Source organism: Opisthorchis viverrini (genome assembly GCF_000715545.1).
Source record: "Opisthorchis viverrini unplaced genomic scaffold opera_v5_396, whole genome shotgun sequence".
Classification (NCBI taxonomy): Eukaryota; Metazoa; Platyhelminthes; class Trematoda; order Opisthorchiida; family Opisthorchiidae; genus Opisthorchis; species Opisthorchis viverrini.
In genome coordinates this window covers 20,951-42,717 of record NW_008752055.1, presented here as the reverse complement: position 1 = coordinate 42,717, position 21,767 = coordinate 20,951, and the positions used below count along the sequence as shown (strand labels likewise).

Here is a 21,767-nt window from a genome sequence, read left to right as displayed (position 1 = left end):
GGAACTTGTGTAGATTCGGATCGGGGTGAGCTGGCCCAGTGGTTACAGTGCAAACCCACTGACCGGAAGGTCCGTGGCTCAAACCCGACCTTTGCTTCTCGACTTCCCCCGTTTAGGCTTGGGCAACGTGGCAGTATCCCAGCCCTCGTGTTACATTCGGCTGCGGACAGAAGTGAAACTGCGTTGTTTCCGCGATTCTGCTGAACCTACAGAATGAATCGTTCAAATCGTTGAATGCAGACCTCTCTTCAAAAACCCCCATACTACATTCGGCAAGAAACCGGATAGTCCACTCCGCACTTCAAGTTTAAAAAGTGCAACCAAATGTGCACTGACCGTATCCTCTTGCATGGTGACGAGACACTTTCACGCCAAACGCAAGCCTCGAGGAATAAATGGACTTTCATCTGATCGATAGCCACTTGATCTGCCAGAGCTACCAATATTTAGACACATTTGCTGGTGACCGGTCCAACTGATGAAGGTAACCAAGTGAAACCGATATATGTCTGATTGATACAACCTGGATGTTCTGTCATCCTAAGAATGACATGTTTATTGTGAATGGCTTTACTGAATAGACCTTTAGGATAACATCCTTAAACTCTGATGGGACCTTTGTTAGGTCAGTCAGTAGTTTTGCTTCTGGATGAGATTCTTTGGGGGACCACACTGCGCGATATTTCATGACATCGTAGAGACCACGTAAGGAAATAGATTAGGGCAGTACAACACTATCACTTTGCTAGATTCTCTGGCATAACTCGCAAAACGTTTTAGCCAGTGCCCTTCTTATCTGGACGCATTACCTGCATCGAACGGTTTTGTTCCGGGAATCAAGTCTCTGAAACTGCGGAGCAGATGAATAAGACAACAGCTTTCCATCTCTGGTGGAACAGTATAAATGAAGGTGTTCTGATGTAACCGGGACAACAGTCGCGTTCAGAACGTATGGCTATCGTTACCATATTGAATTATTGGTTTTTGATGCACGACAATGGAGATATCTTACTGCTGTGACTTAGATGTCGGAGGGATCTCTTTTGTGGTAAGCACAGAGGCTTTGTTTGTATTCTTCAAAAAACCCGTTCACATGGGCCTGGCGTTTGTTTTGTCAAATAATCTGTTTGATTCCTATCACAGAAACAGCTCAACACAATGTTCGGATCTTCAGTTCATCCTGTCCATAGCAACAATAGCATCGTAATATATCAAAATACTGGTAGCCCGAGCTGTTGATTCGTTTTACGAGCTTCGCAGGCGGTTCACCATCGACCGTGGAGACATCACCAGTGCGCGCCTGGGTGAACCTATCTACACGCACCTGATCTGCATCAAAGCAAGGGCATACCTATCACACATAAATCGTTTAGACGTAGCGACATTTAGTTCGTGTCATTTCCTGTTAGGATATACCTACCATACACGAATCGATGTCGAAAATAACAGGCAGAATTTCTATGCACGAAAAAATTGGATGAAGGTATTTGAATGGCAGTCATGTTACAGTCTCTCCGCTTGTATACCTAATTTGTCTCGGTTTTTTTTCAAACCAGCAGCACAGCCTGCCAAGCTTGGTGGACAGATTGACGACCAAGTGATGTAGAACCAATTTTGAAGCAAAGGTTGACAGGACTCAGACTGAGCTCACGTTAGAACTAATCAGTAGTGTGTTGCAGTCTAGATTTCCAAAATTCGAGGCGGGAAAAAGTATTTATGGCATGGCAATTTCGCACATCGAATGACTGAAGTTCGAAGTCGGAGCAACGAAAATATACATCCGTGGTTGGTTTAAAACAGTTTGCAATTAGAATCCAGTACCCATTACCCTTCGGAGTGGAATCATCACGATTAATTGATGTGAGGGAAACTTACGCGTTTCTATCATCGTCTGACAAAGAACCACACAGTTTGAACTGTTCGGGGTCCACTAATCCAAAAAAGAACACCTCACGTGGCTTGAATGATAAAGTACAAACGAGCACACAATATGTCTATCTCAGTCACGGGACTATCGTTTAGCATTAGCCGTCAGCGAATGAAGTTTGAATTCGAGGTCAACTTATTAGTGATCTACTCAGTAAAAGCAGCCATAAAATCCGTCCTTACTGCGTATGTGCTAGGTTCTCACTCACCACGTTCTAAATGGAATACACAAAGTGCGGATAGAAACGATGGCTTTCCCAATGATCCAAAAGCCCGAGTGCTTGTTACAAAACGGCCCACGTTGGGTTCGAGATGGATATATCGGTGCGATCATGCAACGGGTTCGACACAAGCGTCCAGCACTTCAGCCTTTGCGAAACCAAGCTGTCGTCAGCATCAAACCTCGTAGTGTCTACGAGGTGTTTCCACCACCGGTCGACTACAAGCCTTGTGCTCCGCCTCGTGTAGACCCGTATAACTTTGCCCATGTGAAACCGAAAGCCTGTTCCCAAGAAACTAGCGATGCGAGTCACTACATCCACAAACGATCGGAGTTCATGAAGCAGAACGAATATCAACGCTATCATAACCAGTGGAGATGTTATTACTATGGGAATGCCGTGGAAAAAGAACAATACGGGTGAGTGACAGATTATATCAGCCGTTTGTTTACGAGTAGCTCGTCAGCACTTCATGTGCACCGCTAGCTCCACCCCCGGTAAAATGCCTATCACTCATTCACAACTTGTCTAACCCGATTCCGATCCCCTGGTAAAGAACTGAAATTGATGATCAGGAACGGTGATCGTCGGCAGGTGATCAGCAAAGCTTCTTCTGGAAGTGTAAACCAATACACTTTTCACATTTTCTAGAGAAATTCCATAGGAATCACTAGAAAGTTACCTACCCTGAGAGCGTCGATCAACTGGATTAGTACAAAATGTATACGTTCGAAGATTAGGAACACGAAAGGTTCTGTGGTTGTCCAGAAGGAACACACCAGACATAAGGTTACTGAGGCCTGTAATGTGCTACTCATAAGGTTGCTGAAAATCCGTCGACAGCCCACGACCGGTTTCGCCCTTTTTTGGGGCTCATCAGGTAGATGCAGCCTCCGGGCTTCCGTCAACCTCATGTTCTACGTGAAACCAAATTGCACGGAATGAGCGAATATACACTCATTTAATAACTGATTTGGTTTTTCAAGGGACTCATCTGGAACCCAGCTGAACCCCTCGTTTGTAATGTTTCCAGATGTTTCCTGAAAACATCACAAACGAGAGGTTCAGCTGGGTTCCAGGTGAGTCTCTCAAAAAGCCCAAATTAGTCGCAAATGAGTGTGTATTCGTTACTTGGATCTCTTTGACAGCGAAAGACCGGTTTCAGTCTTGCTGACGTTCATCAGTTGGGTACAGCCCCCACATTTCAGTTAACCTTATATTCTACCGGAATGCAATCCACGAAATACCGGAGTTTCAGCCAACTCCTAGCTGAAACTATTGTCCATAATATTTTTCAATTGAAGGCGCCGCACGAAGACCACCTCATGTTTCGATTGAGATGATGTTCGGCATATCGCAGTACATTTTCCAGACGGAACAATCTGCTCATATGTTTGCTAAGACATCTTCCACAGCCCACGACCGGTTTCGCACCGTTTTTACCCTTAGTATTGATTAACTTATTCAAATGGAGAACGAATTTACAAGAAAATTGACAGCATTCTCAGAAAAATTACGCTGTACTACTGCACTTGTACTGTTTTACCAATCCGTAACATATTTGATCTAATTTATTCCATTTGCATTCCGAAAAACCGTCAATTCGAGGTTACAAAGAGATTTAAAATAGACAGAATAGACATATATGTGTTCTGTGAAGAAGAGTCCACTGGAAGAGTGGCACTCCGTACTTCGATTCAGAATTTCATTCGATCATCCAGGTATACTGGACAGCAAGCCTGCTACTGAAATGGTAACAGCTTCCGCCAAGATGAACACTGAGTTGCAAAATGACCTGGTACTAGCAGAAGGCTCGACTGAACGTCCTATTTTTGGTATCCTTCAGCCGATTGTCTGTCCTCAGGTTTTACTTGAAACGACATCCGTACAACTGTTCCCACTCAGCGGACCTTATGAATAGTGTCATGTGAGATTATTGGTTTCCAGTTCACCTTCTGGTCAATGGTGTTCGTTTTTTCCAAAGCAACCTCATTTCACAACGAGCTGTCTCTGGTCCTCTTAATCGGTGACAACAACAGTTTCAAATCAGTACAAGAACACGAAAGAACCCCTCCGCAGAAGGCCGACAGGCTAGACAAGCAGTTCCAACGACCAAAAGTTGTCTGCCACCTCCTATGATGCACCCTGTAATATGCACGCTATGGGAGCACCAGGGGACAGTGATTCTCCGAAGGCAGGTGTTCACGACAATTTCTGTGGATGGAAAACAGAAACAAAGCCCGTGAGCCAAAGCCCAGTAAGCAAGGTTGTACATCACCAGTACTTACATACAAATCAATCAAACTGACAGACACCGTATACTACACACCCTGCCTGGAACCCCATCCGAATTCGTGCGTTTCACGTTTCACTCTTGTTTGAATTCCTACAGTCAATAGGTACTGAAAAGCTGACAACTGTTCGCCTCCTTGTGAATCAAGATAACGAAATCTGGATGTTTTCGAATCTGTCACATGTCGCAAACTAAAGATAACTTCGGTTGCGAGATGGCTCAGAGGGCGAATTTACTGATCGAAAGGTCCGTGGTTGGTACTGGACCTCTGCATCTCGACTTTCTGTGTCTAGGTTTGAGCAACCTGGCAGTATCCCAGCCCTCACCATCAACTTTGATTAAATGAACACTAGATTCTGGCCTTTATAACCTCCCACTATCGTAGTGTATACAAAGTCACATGATTTTACTCAAACAAATATTTTCCACCAACGGTTGCGCTTGCTATACAGATAGTGGGTTTACGCGTGCGGCGCTCCATCAGTTACTCAAAGCAAAGCCAGTTTTATAGGAGCGCAACACTTGCTAGTGAAAAGGCTAAACAAAGAAGACCACTGAGATCAGACAATAACCTGCCGGTCAAACATACAGCTCCTCACTTATTCGCCGTTGAAACAGTTCGGAACGCCCCGCCCCCGTCATTTTTCACACAAATCAGATGTTGGTATGGTTCACAAATGGTATGGGCCAATGGTCCATCCGGTAAAGGCACTACATGTCCCTTGCCGTACGTTCCACAACCAGTAGAAGCGTGAGAATCCTACAATTCGCGGAGCGGATGGATGGGCTACAAGAAACAGGTGGTGTTTTTTTGCCAGTTCGACCTTCTCGGGCCTGACATTAATAGAACTCAAAGGAAACAACTGTGTCAACCCGGGGTGGGGTTACAGTGAATGCACTGACCACAAACACAGCAAAAGTAGCGCGTTTGTTATCTACCGCCAACCGAATCCAAGAATACATAAAAGTAGATTAGTAGAATTTTCATCAAGGAAACTACTTACAAGGTTGCTGAAAACTTTTCGACAGCCCACGACGGGTTAGATTAGTAGAACTCAAGAAATACTCTCATTCGCACACGAATTCCGTCTTAACAGGAGACTTAGTTGAATGCAGCTGAATCTCTCGTTAATGACGGTTTGCTTCAACTGAGTGTGATGTACTAGGCTGCCTCATGCTTCGTTTGATACAATATTAGTGATGTCTCAACACGCTTTTGTCTGGCGGCGACACACCACTGATAAGGTTACTGAAAACTTCTTAGCAGCCGACGATCAAGTAGAAGGTAAGGTTGACGGGAACTCGCAGACTGAGCCTGCCTGATGAGTTCTAGGAACGTGAAACGGGGCGTGGGCTGTAGAAGGGTTTTCAAATCCTTATGAGTTAGGTACCCAATGGCCACTTTCATGAAAGAAGAGGAATAAATAGGACCGGTCGGCTTGCATTCTCTCAGTGCGACTGAGTAATATTCAATCGTCGGTCATGAATAAGGAGTGTTTCTCAGATGGCTATTTTAGGCACAGTGGAACAAGAAGAAGCGTGCTCACGGGGCCGTGCATAGACGCGTACACCAAAAGCAGAGCATGTAACGGATGGATCGATATATTGCTGATCTGTATTCACAACTGCAACCAATAGGCGTGGAAAGCTTGTAGCCGCGCTGGACAAAGCAGAGACTTTCAGCCACACCCAGAATGAAATTTGGGACTATGGGGCATGTTCAAATAGGCCTATCCGTCCGACCCTAGCTCACGGTCAAGAAAGTTTCTCGGAAAAATGAGGGGAGTGTTGTGTGTACGTGAGTTCCTCATTGGTTAACCGTATTTCACACGCTCAGTGGAAAAGGGATGCGCTCTACAATCACCAATCAACTGTTTTCATGTACCACATTTGATAATTTGACTTGGTAGGGAGTGTATCCCTCGCCCATTGACTGTAATGGATATATTTAACGTGTACATCGTTCAGCTAACATAGCACGGTTAAGCTGAATTTGGCAACGGGTTATGAACCCTGCACAAAGCCTCATTCGGCTAGGGTACAACGCTCAAGGGCCGTTCAAGCAGTCGATGAAGTTGAATAAATCAGTCATAAACATTGTCGCAGGCCGGTTTCAGCTGAACATGTGACAAGTGTTCAGTGTCAAATTGTGAACACTCATCATGGATTGTCAAACAAACTGTTGATTTGTTTGGCTGATTAAGGAAACGCTATTCTTTAAGACAAGCTCAATGTGTTTTGTTGAAGTCCAGCCAACACACAGTTGCCTCGGGCAACCCATGAAGGTAGTGATCGCTGCGTTCAAGGATAGATAATGTCTTGTTACTTGGAATTGGCTGACTAAAAACAAAAGAAAAAGTACTCGACACGCGCTTGCGACACACACCAAGGCGAGTAGAAATACACTTATTTTTCCGGATAATACTAACCAGATTAGAGGCGTGAAGGCGAATTTGGATACGAGTTGGATGAAAGCTACCGGATTGGCAATGGTAGCTCGATGGATGTTTGTAAATCTGGCGGGTGTTGATCTGTTCGTCGAGAATGGCGTTCAACTTGCAGGCGTTTTATCACCATCTAACTGAACACCGTCCCCACCATTGGTAGCAAAAGACCAGCAAGCCAAATGCCAGGCTTAGTAAACAGATCAATGGACACCTGGTATAGAACCAAGTTACCGGATTTCACGGTGGATATTTTTATACGGAAGTGTTGTCAAATACTATTTCGAACTCCACCAGGATTGAACTGGATTTCATGAGAGTAGATGGAAATGACTCGTCACGCGAAACTCTCGAACTTACTCTCCTTGTCAGGTTATCAGGTTTTACGGAGTGAAAGACAATGGATTACTCGTGAAATCGATCTCGCGATGCAATCGCTTTGTCAGGGTTAGGACAGTGAGCTTAGAAGGCTGTATATCCATCGAACCACCTAAGAGCGTTCCTTAGACGATACGGAGTGGCAAGCAGGCGCCTGTCAAGGTCCACATCGAAAGAGTTATGTGACGACAACCTTCCTTGAGGGGCTCGGTTAGTGTCGTTTCCCCGGTGTTGTGAGCGTTGCAACCTGGTTTAGTCCTAATTCAAGCAGGTGGAAGAAATTGTCGAATTCGGATCACCAACGATTGCATTTTTTCCACCCTTGCAATATCACCCAATACGATGATAGGACTCCGACCTTCTTTGAGTCGGACAGTTGACAAACAGAGTGGTTGATCAAACTTGGTAAGTTCAGACCTTTACAGACGGCCTAAAGGACAAACACTTTTGGAAAATGTCATCAACTGCCACCCTACCTACTGAGTTATGAAGCTCTTCAGCTAACCACCAAGTTGAGATGGTTGAAAGAACACTTCAGTCTAATCAGTTTGGATCTCCAACGGGATTATTACAACATCCCCCAAAGTCATCTGCCTTGTCTAAACTAGTGCTATCTTCAATCTAGAGCCTACCTGCGCAATGGTCTCAAACAACAAATGGTTGACCGAATTACAAGAAAAAACATGGAGGAAGCAAAAATCAAGGCAGACGGTAAGTTGCCTGTCCAACCTAAATCGACCAATACCCATTCTGTTCTGTTCTGTAGAAGCCAAAGCAGTTGAGCAGATGTGCAAGAATTTTGACGAACGATTGGCAAGTGCTACAAGGAAACGGAAGATTTTCTTGGCCCAATTCCGCGATGCTAACAGAAAGGTCCGTCCGTTTTCCTAATCTGGCAAGTAGTAGTATTTTTTAAATCAAGAACAAGGTGTATAAACTATACAAACACAAGGATTTGCTTAGGCATGTCAGGTACTTGTAATGATAAAAAGAATACAGGTATTCATCGATTTGCATAGAAAAAATCGTGGGATGTAGATGGCGGTTTCACCACCGAGGTGCATTATGGAAACCAGACTAAAGTTTACTGTGTCCGATGACCCGATGCGCCTGCCGGGACCAAGTGGTGCACGGTTTGTGAAGCCTGTATTTTGTTCTGATACTTTACAGAACTAATTATTCAAACAGTTAGGCGTGCATACCTGGCTCTCATGATATTCGTTCACCTGATTCGAGGGACTAGCAAAAATTTAGGTTCGGCGCACAAACTTTGAAGGACCGCACAACCTAAAGAAATACTGAGGAATGAAGGCTGCTCTGGTGCACTGCTTGTTTGTTGCTCTGTTTGTCGAGTTTAGCAGTTGGATGGCAAATAATTGAGGCGACACGTCCACGCGAGGTTAATCTGGTAAATTCCACCTCTCCTGCGTGTGCTGATGTTTCCAAACAGTATCTGATAGTTCTAAAGCGATTGGCTGGTCTCGAGGTTGTCTTCGCGTAATTTGATTGGTCACCTGGGAATAAGAATAACGTCAACTTCTTATTCCCTTGTATATGGTTGGACCGTCGGACGCCTTCGGTTCGACAGTTCTAATTCTCCGATGTGATTGGACCGTTTACTTCTCGCTTTGTGGTCTGAATTTGTTCTCCTTGGTTGTATGATTGAGTGGCCCTCAATTTTTAGTGTCTTACGTTCATTCATCCCATCAGTCCGCTGGTTATCGTCAGGTTGCTTGATTATTTTGTGCTTCAGAGACCCTTGAATGTGTAGTTCCTTTGTTCGTACCGGCTGCTTGACAGGGTCGATGATGATGCGGTTATTGATCGATTTTTGTATGGAATATCACGCCTGGGTAAATTTTGCTCCCGTTTCTTCCTTGCAAGCGAGCAAGTAGGTGAACATTATCCCAACAGAAGTGATATCTTTCCATGTCTTCGTGGATTGAGACACGCGCATCGGAAGACATGACTTTAGTTGTTTCAAAATGATGTGCCAAATGATACGGTTCAGTGGGGTTCCACACGCTAACAACAGTTAAATGAAAGAGGTCGGGTTCGAACCATGGACCTTCCGGTCAGTAATTGGTGCACGAAACACGTGAGCCATCTCGCCCCAATGGTTATGCAATTTGCGTAGGTTACACACTTCATTTCTGTTTTATGGAAACTACCAGAATAGCAGCTGGGTAGTTGGGTCGGCGCTCAAACTTCGCGATGTCTGAGGACCTCTTGGAGAACAAAAAAGTCCATTTCATCAGACATACCAAATCACCCATGGTATTTCACCGATGCTTATCAAATAGAAACCATGCAACCACATCAACAAAAGTGATAATCGAGAGGGAGCAGAAGTTCTTCATACTTGAAGAATCGAAATAACCGGAAGATCTTCGCGACACTCGTGAGACTCTGTCAACAGGAAGGGAAAGTGATTGGACCCAGTCAAACGTTCTATTTGCATGCTCTATCGCTACGATGTAATGAAAGGTATATGAGGTGAACTCTACACATCAGCACAATCCATCAAGCAGAAGACATCAGCCAATATCATTTGGCTTCGATTAGGGGACAGAGAAGGGTACTCGGTTGAATGCGACAAAGTTCAGATGCTTATCCGATAAGCAAGAAAAAAGGACCGGAGTTCGTTGAGGCAGGATACCCGAAAGAGGCCTGTCAGTCTATGTTCGGAAACCAATTCAGTCTATCATTCCCTACGGGAAAAAATACTGTGGAATAAAGCATTTCAAATCCTGTGGAAAATCGGACGGCACAATTCTGGTGGAAGAAAGAAGACTGATGGCAGCTCAGGCTGGTTGTAAACGCTCGAATCGAGAATCCAGTGGAGAAACAATGAACTCGAGCCAAGCTGGGTGCGAGTTTACGTTGAAAGGTGCTGAATGCTGAACAAGTGGAGAACTCCGAGGAAGTGACCCTCAGAAATTTTATTCTAGAGTATTCTTTTTCCGGAACAACTTCGATATCAGTTACTCACCATTAAGAGCGAGCTCAGGGCAAAACGTTTGGACCAATTTGAGTGGAAAGCGATAGTTCTTCCATGCAACTAAAGTGGTCATTAACTACAGAGCAAATTGTTAAGAAAGCTACATGCATTAGTGAACTGCAAAGATGTTATCTTGTTCATACCCTCGCTCAGTGTGTGTCGATAGGGCAACTGCAGCGCACCCGACTTGCAGTTCAAACGACTGGAGCTCAATTCTTCGTACAAACTAAGATACGCTCTACTCTCAGTCTCGAAAAAAACAGATGTGTTACACAGGACGTGTGGTAAACCATGAGTTGTCTCCGGCAAACTACATCTGGACACTGTGAGTGATCACTGCTAATCACGTAGCGGCTAGAGGATGAGTCTGGACACCGTTCAGAAACCAGCAGGATATTACACGTATGTTTGAGCAAACTGCGCTGGAATGCGACTCAAAGGTAACACCGCTCGAGAAAATTTGAAGGGGACGCAAATCAATATTTCTTCAGTCCGTTGGCGACGTAATTCTGTAAACTTTGGCGGTAGTGATATTCACATGCGCATCCGCATCGTGTATTGGAGGGTTGTAGCCTTTTACAGCGGGAGACGCAAATTTCGTTGTTGTCCAAAAAGAGTACCTAGTCTAGGCCACAGCCGAGCTGGAACGCATCAACACTATTTCACAACTGCATGTTGGACAACTATCAGGAAGGTCAGATTCCTGAAAATAACCTCAGAACATTCGGAAATTACTACTCTACTAAAATCTCAACAGGGAAGCCGGCAAGAATCCAAGCCAGTCAATCATTCAATCAATTCAGCAAAAGATTATGAGTGTTCTTGCACGCCACAGTAGCACGACCGAATGTGACCAGCGTTCAGGCATACCATAGAGGCACGATCGATGTTGATGGGTGTCCACTAACGCCTATCAGACAGCCTGGATCAATGTTAGAAAGTCCCCCTTAAATAGCGTGGGGCCGCTGTAACTTTTGATCTCGCACTCGCTTGTTCGGAGCATAGCCGTTGTATTCCATTCTGTGAGTCTTTTTTCTCCGAAACTAGGCAGTGAAGCGGGTTTGCAGCAGATACTACAGGTCGGCGAATCAGCAGATATAACAACTACCTACTTACACACGCACACACCTTTAGCTACTAAGAACGTGGCAGCCTATTGAGAAGAGCTGAGTGAAAACTGTGGTACACGCTACTACAAGCTCTTATAAGTCCACCTTTTCCGTTACTTTAAGCGGACTAGTATAATCAAGCCAGGACAGGAAGAAAACTCTTCCAACGAGAACGATGTGAAAAGGCAATGGTAGGATTTGTCACTTGAAAGTTCGTCTTCGGTTGTAACACTCACCTAATTCTATTCTATTTAACGAATGCAGCTCAGTGAAGAGCGACAGACTGCCCGGCTCCAAGAAAGGCAGAAAGAGTTGGAATCGGAGCGCAACATGTTGAAACTGAACCCGATCAACTGGAGCTGCACACTCAAGTAGCCGGTTGTTGAACTGAACTGCGTCGCTCCGCAGTTTACCCAAATCGAAGTTCTTTTGGCTGATGGACCAAGTTCAGTGATGAGGTAATACGGCCCAGTTCAGGGCTACATTTTCTTGATTTCTTGAAAAATATAGCAGTTATAAATACCACCGCCTTCTTCTGAATTTCAATCGATTTGAAACGCTGTTGGTCCGATGGCTAAGATCGTGGACCGCTTCAACAGACCGGGGTTCGTATTTGCTACTGGTCTCCCTTCCGAAATGTACACTTGTCGTTTCATCACTTTAGACGCACATTTCAGAATACACCTTCTACTGATGCCAGAAATTTCGTTGAAATCACGGGGAACCTTTTGACGAGTAGGGCTTCGGAGAAGGTTTAGTCATCATCCATTCTGCTCTCGTCCACCTACCACTCAAAGTAAGATGGGCTTCGCCTTCCGTATTCTCTGGAATTTTGTAAAATCTTCCATTGTTATATCGTCATCCAGTCGACATCTGTCTTTTGTTACCATAAGTAAGTCCACTCTGCAGCTCGGATTATGCGCGTCCGTACAGCTTATGTTGGAGTAGTGGTCCGAAACAACGCGTCTGTTCTTAGTATAGCAACTCTGATCGATCAGCGCCAATCATTTAACGATCTTACCAACAATGTCAACCGATGGCGGTCGAGTTTTTCGTTGAGGTTGGAAGGTTTATTGCAAACAATTCATTGCGCTACTGTCTGGTGCAAGGCCCATTGGCCGCACAATGCTCATACCTAGAATGGAAATAAAACTTTTGCGCCAAAATGTTGTATATGTGCTCAAACCAAAAACCAGTAATCTACCTTCATATTTTTGCGGCTCACTAAACTTCATTGTTCACTGGAGCTGTCATGCACCTGGCGGAAAGCACGTATATTAATACACGCACAAACGACAACCNTCTGGTGCAAGGCCCATTGGCCGCACAATGCTCATACCTAGAATGGAAATAAAACTTTTGCGCCAAAATGTTGTATATGTGCTCAAACCAAAAACCACCGTAATCTACCTTCATATTTTTGCGGCTCACTAAACTTCATTGTTCACTGGAGCTGTCATGCACCTGGCGGAAAGCACGTATATTAATACACGCACAATACTACCCAACGACAACCACCAACCGCACTACTACGCTCCACAATAACGCACTGATGATGTCACCTCGATTGGTGATGAAACATTTGCAATCGAATTGCCCAGCTCAGCGAACAAGCCAACGACCACAACCTTGTGAGTAGTTTCCTTCATGAAAATACACTGCGATATCTCGAATATCGTGCCAACTGAAACATGAGGCGGTCTGTGTGCAGCACATTCAGTTGTACATCATAAACGAGAGCTTCAGTTGAGTATCTCGTGAAAACCAAATTGATTTGAAAATGAGTGTATTTCTCGAAAACAGTCTAATTTGTGTTCAAGCAGAACATACGTCTGACGGAAACCCGGGGACTGCGCCTACCTGATGAGCCCCAAGAAGGGATAAACCGGTCGTGAGGTGTCGAAAACTTTTCAGCAACCTTGTTAGTAGTTTCCTCTATGAAAATACTGACTAACCTGCTATAAGAGGCTGCCACACATACACACACTACTCAGTATAATTCAGTAGGTTAAGGAGGTTCAAAACTGTTACACTATGGTAAGGTCCAGTCTCTACGTGACGGGCGCCTTCTGTTCATAAGTATGGCCACTGAGAGTTTATCTGACCTGTGCAAGTCCCCTCCCAACACAATCATCCGCGCCCTTCTGTTTTCTATGTCATCAATCGTTATCGTTAGTAGAGGCCAGCGCCAATGGTAGTCCTCTTAAAGGACCCTTAAAGGGACCAGAGTCAGCGCTCCGTATCAGGTTTCAGTGTTGGATACTCTTCCTCTGGAAAATCTGTCCTCATCTTCTATCTAGTTTATTTTCCCGCCGTCCGAGGATTTGTTTTACCGCAGAATGACCATTTGTAGTAGAAGGGAATGGAAGGGCTCACATTTATCGGGAAATGAACCGAGTTGAGGATGACTTTCGAACTGTTTAGAAACGGATTTGTCTAGGTTTGATCCGAGGCTACCGATCCGCCAATTGAAGGTGGGGTTTAAGCAATCCTTACATGAAGTTGGATTTCCATCGCCAAGATAACACCGATTTGGCAATGCCACTGAAATGTCTTCGAAATGCTGGCAAAGCAATGATATGATTAGGGGATTTATCAAGACAAGCGAAATTGTCTGTGCATCTATCCTCTGACAGTGTATGGCAAACGTCCACTAGGAATAACGGTGTTTCCGGTGCCCTAAGTTTTTATTAGTTTCCGCGTAGTTTTCTCCGACCAACATATACATCAGGACTTGATGCTGACTACAGATCATCACGTATGACACGAAATAAAGAAGAAAGCGTTCAGCTGTAGCACCATTCCGGTGCCTAGCTGACATGCCACCCGAAGGAAGCACGAGGGCTGGGATAGTGCCAGGTTGCCCAAGCCTAGACAGGGGAAGTCGAGAGGCGGAGGTCGGATTCAAATCACGGACCTTCCAGTCAGTACATTCGCGCTATAACCACTTGGGCCATCTCGCCCCAACGCATCTCCATGAATTACACGTATGACACGTGGAATTCGTGGAGATGCGTTGGAAGACAAGATACCAATAAACCCAAAGTGAAAGGCGAATTTGAAAAGCACTACGGAAGCCACCACCACGTTCGAACAGTACACAGGGGGAATCAGCCATGGAACAACCGAGACAGTCGTTGGGTCACCGTCCGAGTGGTTAGGCGAAACTAATATCTCAACACTTAACCACGAACACGCTCATCTGTTTAGAGGTGATAATTCAGGGTTGTCCAGTGTGCCCTGGCGGAGCAGTGATGACGCGCTCAGTTCACACGTTCAATGTTCACGTGCCGGTCGGTTAGCCCACATAAGAACGAAACTCGGGTTCAGTGTTTTTGTTCTTTGGTATGGACTGATCAAGACAGATCAAAGACTACTCAAAGAACGTGTGCGCGAATTTCACAAATCCCGCAACTCTTACGGCTCATGTGAAATGTTCCATACAGCTCTGATGCTGGAGCGAGAGCATCCAACCAGGTATTCCACAGTTTCAGCTTCCTCTTGACTCGAAGAGCTTAGCAACATCCAGTACTTCCACAGATTGTACGACAGACGAGCACACAAAAAAAACGATAACAGAACTAGAAGCTTTGCCGGCTCACCCAATTACGGTAGTTGAGGTTGCAGATGACTCTCCTAGCGTGTTAACTGAAGATCGCTCAGCTGTAACATCCTTTCGGTGCTTAACTGCTATGCTACCCGAAGGGAGCACGAGGGCTGGGATATTGTCAAGACTTTCCGGTCAGTAAACTCACGCTCTAACCACTGAGCTATCTGCTAACTGAAGAACGAAGACCCCGAAGAACTGAGAACTGAACTCCACAGAGCAAGGTACTTGACATTTATTCATATTTACAAGAAAGAAGGGAATTAAGCAATATGCTGTTATGAAGAAGACAAAGACAAATGCAAATAAAAAGAGTGCTACCACAGCTCATCACCCTGTTGCCAGCTGAGTTCATCCTCGTCGTCCTGGTAGTAATCATCCAACGCACCGTCTTCGACTTCTTCCTCCTCCTCTTCGTCCTCGTTCGTCGGGACTACAGGATTTGCTGGTTCCTGAGGAGTATCTGTGGTTGAAGAAGGGCCAGCAGTAGGTTGAGGTTGAGGATCCTTAGAAATGATTTCTGAGCTGAAGGACGAAGAGATGACACTGTCGGAGAACGTGACTTTCTTTCCGGGTGCTGTTCCCGATGGTTTTTCCGGTTCTTTGAGAACACTGGGCGCAGATGTACTGGGTTCCAAATCTAAGGTTGAGGCCAACAAAGGGCCTGGTCTGATTGGACCAGAAGGCTCGGACGGTATGGAGACGGAAGTTGGCTCGATGGAAGCCAGTGTCTGTGTCCCCGATGTCCCGCCCACAAGAGCTTCCAGAGCCTCATAGTTGATCTTTCGGGAGAATGGTTTGTCCTCCGACTCCTCAGACACGACCTCGAACTTCTCTCGACTGCCGTATCGGTTCATCGGCCGAGGTTGTCGCTGACTGCCAGTTCTACGAGCCTGGAACAATACACATGGGGGGGGGGGATTTCGAAATTATGCACGGTGTTACAAGCGCGTTTTCATAAGCGAGCCCAGTTTGCACAGCAGTGAAGATTGCGGAAACGAAAAATTGGCACAATGAGTTAGGTGAACCAAAGGATCCAATGACAAGGCCAATAATAGAACCACATCAAGCACCTGAATGGAGAAACCCGTAAGGATTACCTTGAATACTAGTAGGACACTCAATTACCTGAATGATTCCTATCAAAGGTGGATCACTGATGAAGAACATTTAACAACGTGTCGTACAACTCGGTGGAAAAACAGAAATCAGCAGTAAATGCTGTCAAAAAGTCAGAAGGATAACCTTCCAAAATACTAGAACAATTAATAGCAGGAAAGGAAACAAGAAAAATACCGACTCTTGGCTGTATTAGGCTTGGTGGTGGAGTCGAGTAAGAATAAAGCAATTTTGCCTGACTCTGGAGTTTAAAACGCTAGACAGGAATAACAGCTTGCAGTCTCCTTCAAACGGTTGGTAGCGGGTTTGCAGATCACGTGGGCAATAGGCAAAATAGCACCCGAGAGTCCATTTAATGAAGATACACTCCTCGCCAACAAGACCATGTTATTCAGACGTTTACCGGCAGTTGTCTACGTTCGAGGTAGCTCAGTGGTTAGGACGCTATCTCACCTCGGTACCTCAATTGCCCGTCTGGGCTTTGATAACCTGGCTGTTTGTCAGCGTTCGTGCTTTCTTCAGGTGATGTGGAAACTAAGCACCGAAAGGGTGTTATAGCTGAATGATTTCCACTTCATTTGCGGAGTCTCGTTTAAAGTGTAGTCGCAGAAATTGTGGCCGACCAATAGCATGGTTGTGAAAACATTGAGCGCACTGGTTAGCGAGATGAATGCAACAGTCAGCAGTGAATATACGACCACAAGCCTGTGAACCTAACCTAGCATAACCATTTTCAGGAGTGAAAGTGAGGGACTTTCAAAGTGTTGAGTGGACGTGGCCCCGGAATTTCATGCCTCTGAGTCAGATAACGTGGAAGCGGTGCATGGTCCGGTTTCATGAGTTGAAAAAGGAACATAATGTTAGGATAGATGAAGAATCATCATTCTATGCATTTATCTCTTTTTCTTAACTCAGTAATCCTTTCGGTTGTGATTAGCAAATTCAGAAAAGCAAAAGCCTGGCTATTCACAAATCTGGTTCAGATCCGCGGCTAATAAAGTCACCGCAATGTAAAGCAGCCGAATAGTTACATGGCCGGGGAGCAGAGCGGATGACCTTCCCAGCGCCATCAATTTCGACATCATCCTAAGCAGGACAAGTGGATGTTCACATGGTCTCACCATAAGGATGAATGGAAGAGGGATCATGTCGGAAAAGTAAGACACACACCATTGGCCACATCGTTCACTTTGTGGCCGGATTCGTTCCTCAGAGGCGTGCGCAAAGCCAACAGAGCCAGAACATCCCAATACGAAAAATGTTCCACAAAGGAGCACAGTACAGAGACCGCTAATAATACAAGTGAGCCGTGACTCACCCGCTTCTTCGGAGGATTCTTGGCATCCTCTTCAGCTCGTCTCAACTTTTCGAGATGCTTTCCTGGAAAAAAGAGAAAGTCTGAGTAGACAGAGCCTTAACCGAAAGGGGCGATGTCATTACCATCATCAGCTGTAAGAACCGCGCACTTGTCGTACAGTGATTATAGCTACCGGTTTCGCTCACCGATGATTTGGAGATGGTAGTTGATGCGTAAAGACAGGGTTATCAGTGAACTTTGAATTGGGGAGGCCTTCGGAATTCTCAGTCTCAGCTGAGATCCTTCTCATTGGTTGCATGATTGATAGTGTCATCCAACAAATAAAGTCAATCTGCGCTAAAAAGCCAAGAAGCACCGTGGAGCTATTCCAGCTCTGTTTGGAATCACCAGCAGCGTGCACCTCGAGAATCCCTAGCCTGATTCGAACCCACAACCTCCTGGTTGGTAGGTGGAAACTACACCGTTCGGCCACGAGTGGGTAGTTTGTAACCCACTTTCTGATTGCGAACTTGACGTGAACGCTGCGGTGAAGGCCTGTCAAGGTCCTGCCTAGTCAAATATGTACTTCTACATTAGGGACAGCGGTGCAAGTCAGGAGCCGCGCGACCATACTCTTTGAGTTGAAGCTGCCGTACGCTTTCTCATCATACAACCGAACTACAAGTTTCCATCTAAAGTCACATTAATTGTGGACCATTGCTTGCTAGTAGTATACTCTGACCACCCGAGGCGTGATATGAAGCGAGTCTAGGTACACATGGTTAGCTAAGCTGCTGAACTGAACCGATTGGCCTGAGGTAATCACATTCGAGGAGCAGCTAACTGACTGTAGAAAAGTTGATTCCACCAAGTAGAGCTAGATTGTACCACCTCAAAACCGGACCGAACAATGAAGTGTCCCGATCCGGTCAGATGAAGCTTTCGATTAGAAAGCCAGAAATCGCCCACGAATGACACTTTGGAAATGGATAGAAGATACGTTTGTGTGGGGACTCACGACGAGCATTCTGCAGATATTCCGCATTCGCTTTGTACCAGATGGCCGCCTTGATCATTACTTCACGTGGATGAAGAATGTATTCCTGATGACAAAAAGGAAATAATAAGACGGGTCGGGTGAATCTACTAATGGAGTTGATCAGGGGTGGGGGGTAGATAAGAACAGTCCATATATTAATACAGTTACTCATGCGAATTAATGCGATCACGAATACGCCAATCTCCTTCTTCAAGCGAAAAGACCATCCAGAAGCATATGGAGGACAACAACTACTCTGACGGTTCCCAGTTCTCGCCCATTCCGGGCTAATAAGAGACCTTCATATAAAGGATACCTTAAGGGGAAGATGTTTTCAAACTTTTAGGAATGTGAATCACCTCCTTCATAAAGTATCCCACTAATCAAGCAGGAGACACTTTAGATCACCGGAAGCGAAATGGACTGGGTTCTACTCATTCAAAACAAAGCAAGACGCAGCTGAACACAGCTCGCGTCATTTGTTCAACCTATGCCACCACGATAGTAAGATGATGGCTACACGGAAACATTGAAAGACCAAATCTGTGAAGAATAGCGAAGCAACAGAGAGAGAACGGAAGATGGTGAACATATGAACGGTTGACCTATCAAAGCGAAAACAACAATAACCTGTGGAAAGGGCCTACGGATTAACAGGGAAGTGGTTCACTTGGGGAAATGCCTCTCTTCGGGATCGAGGGTGGAATATAGATTATCTGTCTAACTACAATACAGTAACCGAACGCCGCAACGAGTGGGCAAGAGTAGGCGAAAAAGCCACGAACCAGAAGATGAACAATGACTGACCAGGGCGCCAACCCATATAAATCAGGCGTTTCTAACTCGGGGCTTTCCGTTCTATGATGAGCCTCCCAGGGTGGTCCAACAAACTACGTTGCTTTTCCACACACGACTGGGTAAAAATGCAAACAGGTATGCGGTTTGCGCAGCAGTGACAGAAAGCTCAAGCAATCTGGTATAATTCGATTGTTTTTCTCAGAATACTGACAAAAAGGGCAGTTGATAGCCGTGAACGTCATGAAAATTCGTGTATAACTTCTCTGTGGCCTTGTCTCATTCCGACCTTATCTCGGGTCGGACGTTCGGGCAAGAATCCTCGAGGTGAAAGACAATCTGAGCTTTCCCGAAAGATGATTAATTACGGTTGAATTACGGAGTGTTATACCAACAGCGTATATGAGAACCATCGAATGGGTCTATGATGAACAAGAAGCCGTATGAAGGTAGCGCCACACCAGTGCATATCAGATGAGTGCCATTCGATTTTCAAGGGCAACATGCTCAAACGGACGAAAGATGGCTACGTTACTAACACCCCGTTTTTTTAAGGCTGATGAAAAGAACAGAAATTACGGGTAACAGAGAGGTTAAGGAAAGAGTTATTGGGAGGCATTGTTCGTGGTTGCATATGTCTGGGTCTGGCTTATTTGACAGCAATTCATCTCTCATGATCAGTACGGTTCGCATGGGACTGTTTATTTCGACGTGACATATCACGTCAGCCATCTTGATACGGTCCTGTGGGATTTGCAAGTAAGGCATTTTAGAGGATGGTTCCGTTAGGTGAACGACAGACACGTAAGGGAGCCAGTGAACGAAGCATCAATAGTAAGATAGTTGGGGACGGATCGGGTAGCTACGCCAGCGATTGGCCTAACTGTGACAAAGGTGACACCTAATTCAGGTAAATTGTAGTGAAGATAATATGACAGACATGGACATACAAAACAACAACTTGATTTGGCCTTGTGAAGACCAAATGCGGAAATCAGTGGCTAGCTCCACCGGGCCAATGAAAACGAGATCGATCGGTCGAAAGACAGAATGGACTGCCTTTGGTCTGAGAAATCTTCACTCAGTTCGAGCAAACAGTTGGAGATGAATAGAGCACGTTAGTGGTGCGTTTTCCAGGTCGATATAGTGCGACAAGGGACGAGATGGCCCAAGTGGTTAAAGCGTGAATAAATCATCTATGACGCAAAAGCACGTGACCTCACCTGGTCCAGTTCTTCATCGTCAATTCCCTCAAGAGACAAAGTTCCGTCTTTCATGTTCGTAGGAGAAAGTCAACCAGTAAGCAGCAAAGAGGAAATAAAGAACACCGATGAGAATAACTGGTGTCGTTGTAAACATTTGCAGGATTCGTAGTATTCACGTTCACATCACTCTTGTTTGAACAGTAGTTCTCCTATCCTGGAGTAATTATTCTGATGAGTCCACACTAAAGGGGAGTTTGGTTCTTATACGAACTCATCAGCAGTGCACGCATACCCTTGACTGCGTCGGGGTTTGAACTCTACACGTTTAACATGCATCCTGGTTGCTTCCAGGTGGGTCCAGTGTGCGCTGATGGACTCGTATGTCAGATGTGTGGAGTTCAAACCGCGGCATAGCCAAGGACGTGACACTGCTGATGAGCTCTAACAAGAGCGAAAGTCAAGTCCAGTGCTTCTCTCCTTTGATGTGGACTCACCAGAATGCGCAAGAACAAGAGGACGATTGTTCAAACGTCAATAATTCAAGTATCTCAGGCGGAATACGAAGAAATCCAATTCATTGTCTATTGGTGAAAAGAGTGAGCTCACAAAATGAACAAAATCCATTGGTTCCCAACTTTGTTTGAATTGCAAGATACGAAGCAGACACGAGAAGCAGAATAATTCGGACAAGAAAACGGTCCACTATTGAAGAGGATGGTGCATTAACGAGGTCTTTACATTCATCCACTCTCAAACTGCTCCGGAAGGCATGATGCTTCGGTCAAACTTTTTCGTGTCTGGATTTGGGCGACTGCACTTCCCGGCTTTCACACGCGAACTTCAAAGTTAATATAAACAAGCAGTAAATAAACGCCTGTAGCACCCCTCCGGTGCGAAGCTCTCATGCCACCCGAAGGGAGCACGATGGCTGAGATGCCGCCAGGTTGTCCAAGCCTAGACAGGACAGTTTGTGAAGTTTGCATGGAGTTGCGTCATTGCCACACGATGCGATTCTTAACTGGGCTGTCAGCGAACGTGCTCTACAAGCCTGGCTACAACCTGCCCAACACGGCCCACTCCTTACATGAAAGAACACAAATTCCTGAACGTACATTTGAAGATTTTCGAGCTAAGGAAGCCGAAAGGAAGGGACCAGGTGATGTCCAGGTGCTCTTTAGGATGAAGGAAGTCGGCCCGAAAAAAGCATGTGAACAGGGCTTCAAGTCGGATCACTGGGGATATGGGAGTCTGCACACCATTGCCAGACCGAAGGTCCACTAAAAATCACGCATGTCAAATGACAACGGACCTGCAAAATGCGCAACAGACGGAA

The 21,767-nt window shown here is 45.4% G+C and overlaps 3 protein-coding genes across 3 annotated transcripts in view; 2 read left to right on the top strand and 1 right to left on the bottom strand.

Moving 5' to 3' along the window:
• The window catches only part of T265_15236 (hypothetical protein), a gene marked incomplete at both ends in the record, with an annotated part of 5,476 nt that extends 5,274 nt beyond the window's left edge, over positions 1–202 (top strand). The window contains one exon of the mRNA XM_009177153.1: positions 14–202. Coding sequence (XP_009175417.1) covers positions 14–202 — 189 coding nt within the window. The remainder of the gene's footprint in view (positions 1–13) is intronic.
• Positions 203–2,174: 1,972 nt separating this feature from the next.
• On the top strand, positions 2,175–11,887 carry T265_10696 (hypothetical protein; the record flags this gene model as incomplete). Its single annotated transcript, XM_009177152.1, has 4 exons — positions 2,175–2,566; positions 7,888–7,973; positions 8,029–8,135; positions 11,637–11,887. 4 exons carry the CDS (start codon positions 2,175–2,177, stop codon positions 11,745–11,747), a joined length of 696 nt encoding a protein of 231 aa, XP_009175416.1.
• A 3,311-nt stretch (positions 11,888–15,198) lies between these two features.
• Positions 15,199–21,767, bottom strand: part of T265_10695 (hypothetical protein) — a gene marked incomplete at both ends in the record, with an annotated part of 22,873 nt that continues 16,304 nt past the window's right edge. Inside the window, 2 exons of the mRNA XM_009177151.1 lie at positions 15,199–15,872; positions 17,417–17,478. Of these exons, the coding sequence (XP_009175415.1) occupies positions 15,297–15,872; positions 17,417–17,478 (638 nt within the window). The remainder of the gene's footprint in view (positions 15,873–17,416; positions 17,479–21,767) is intronic.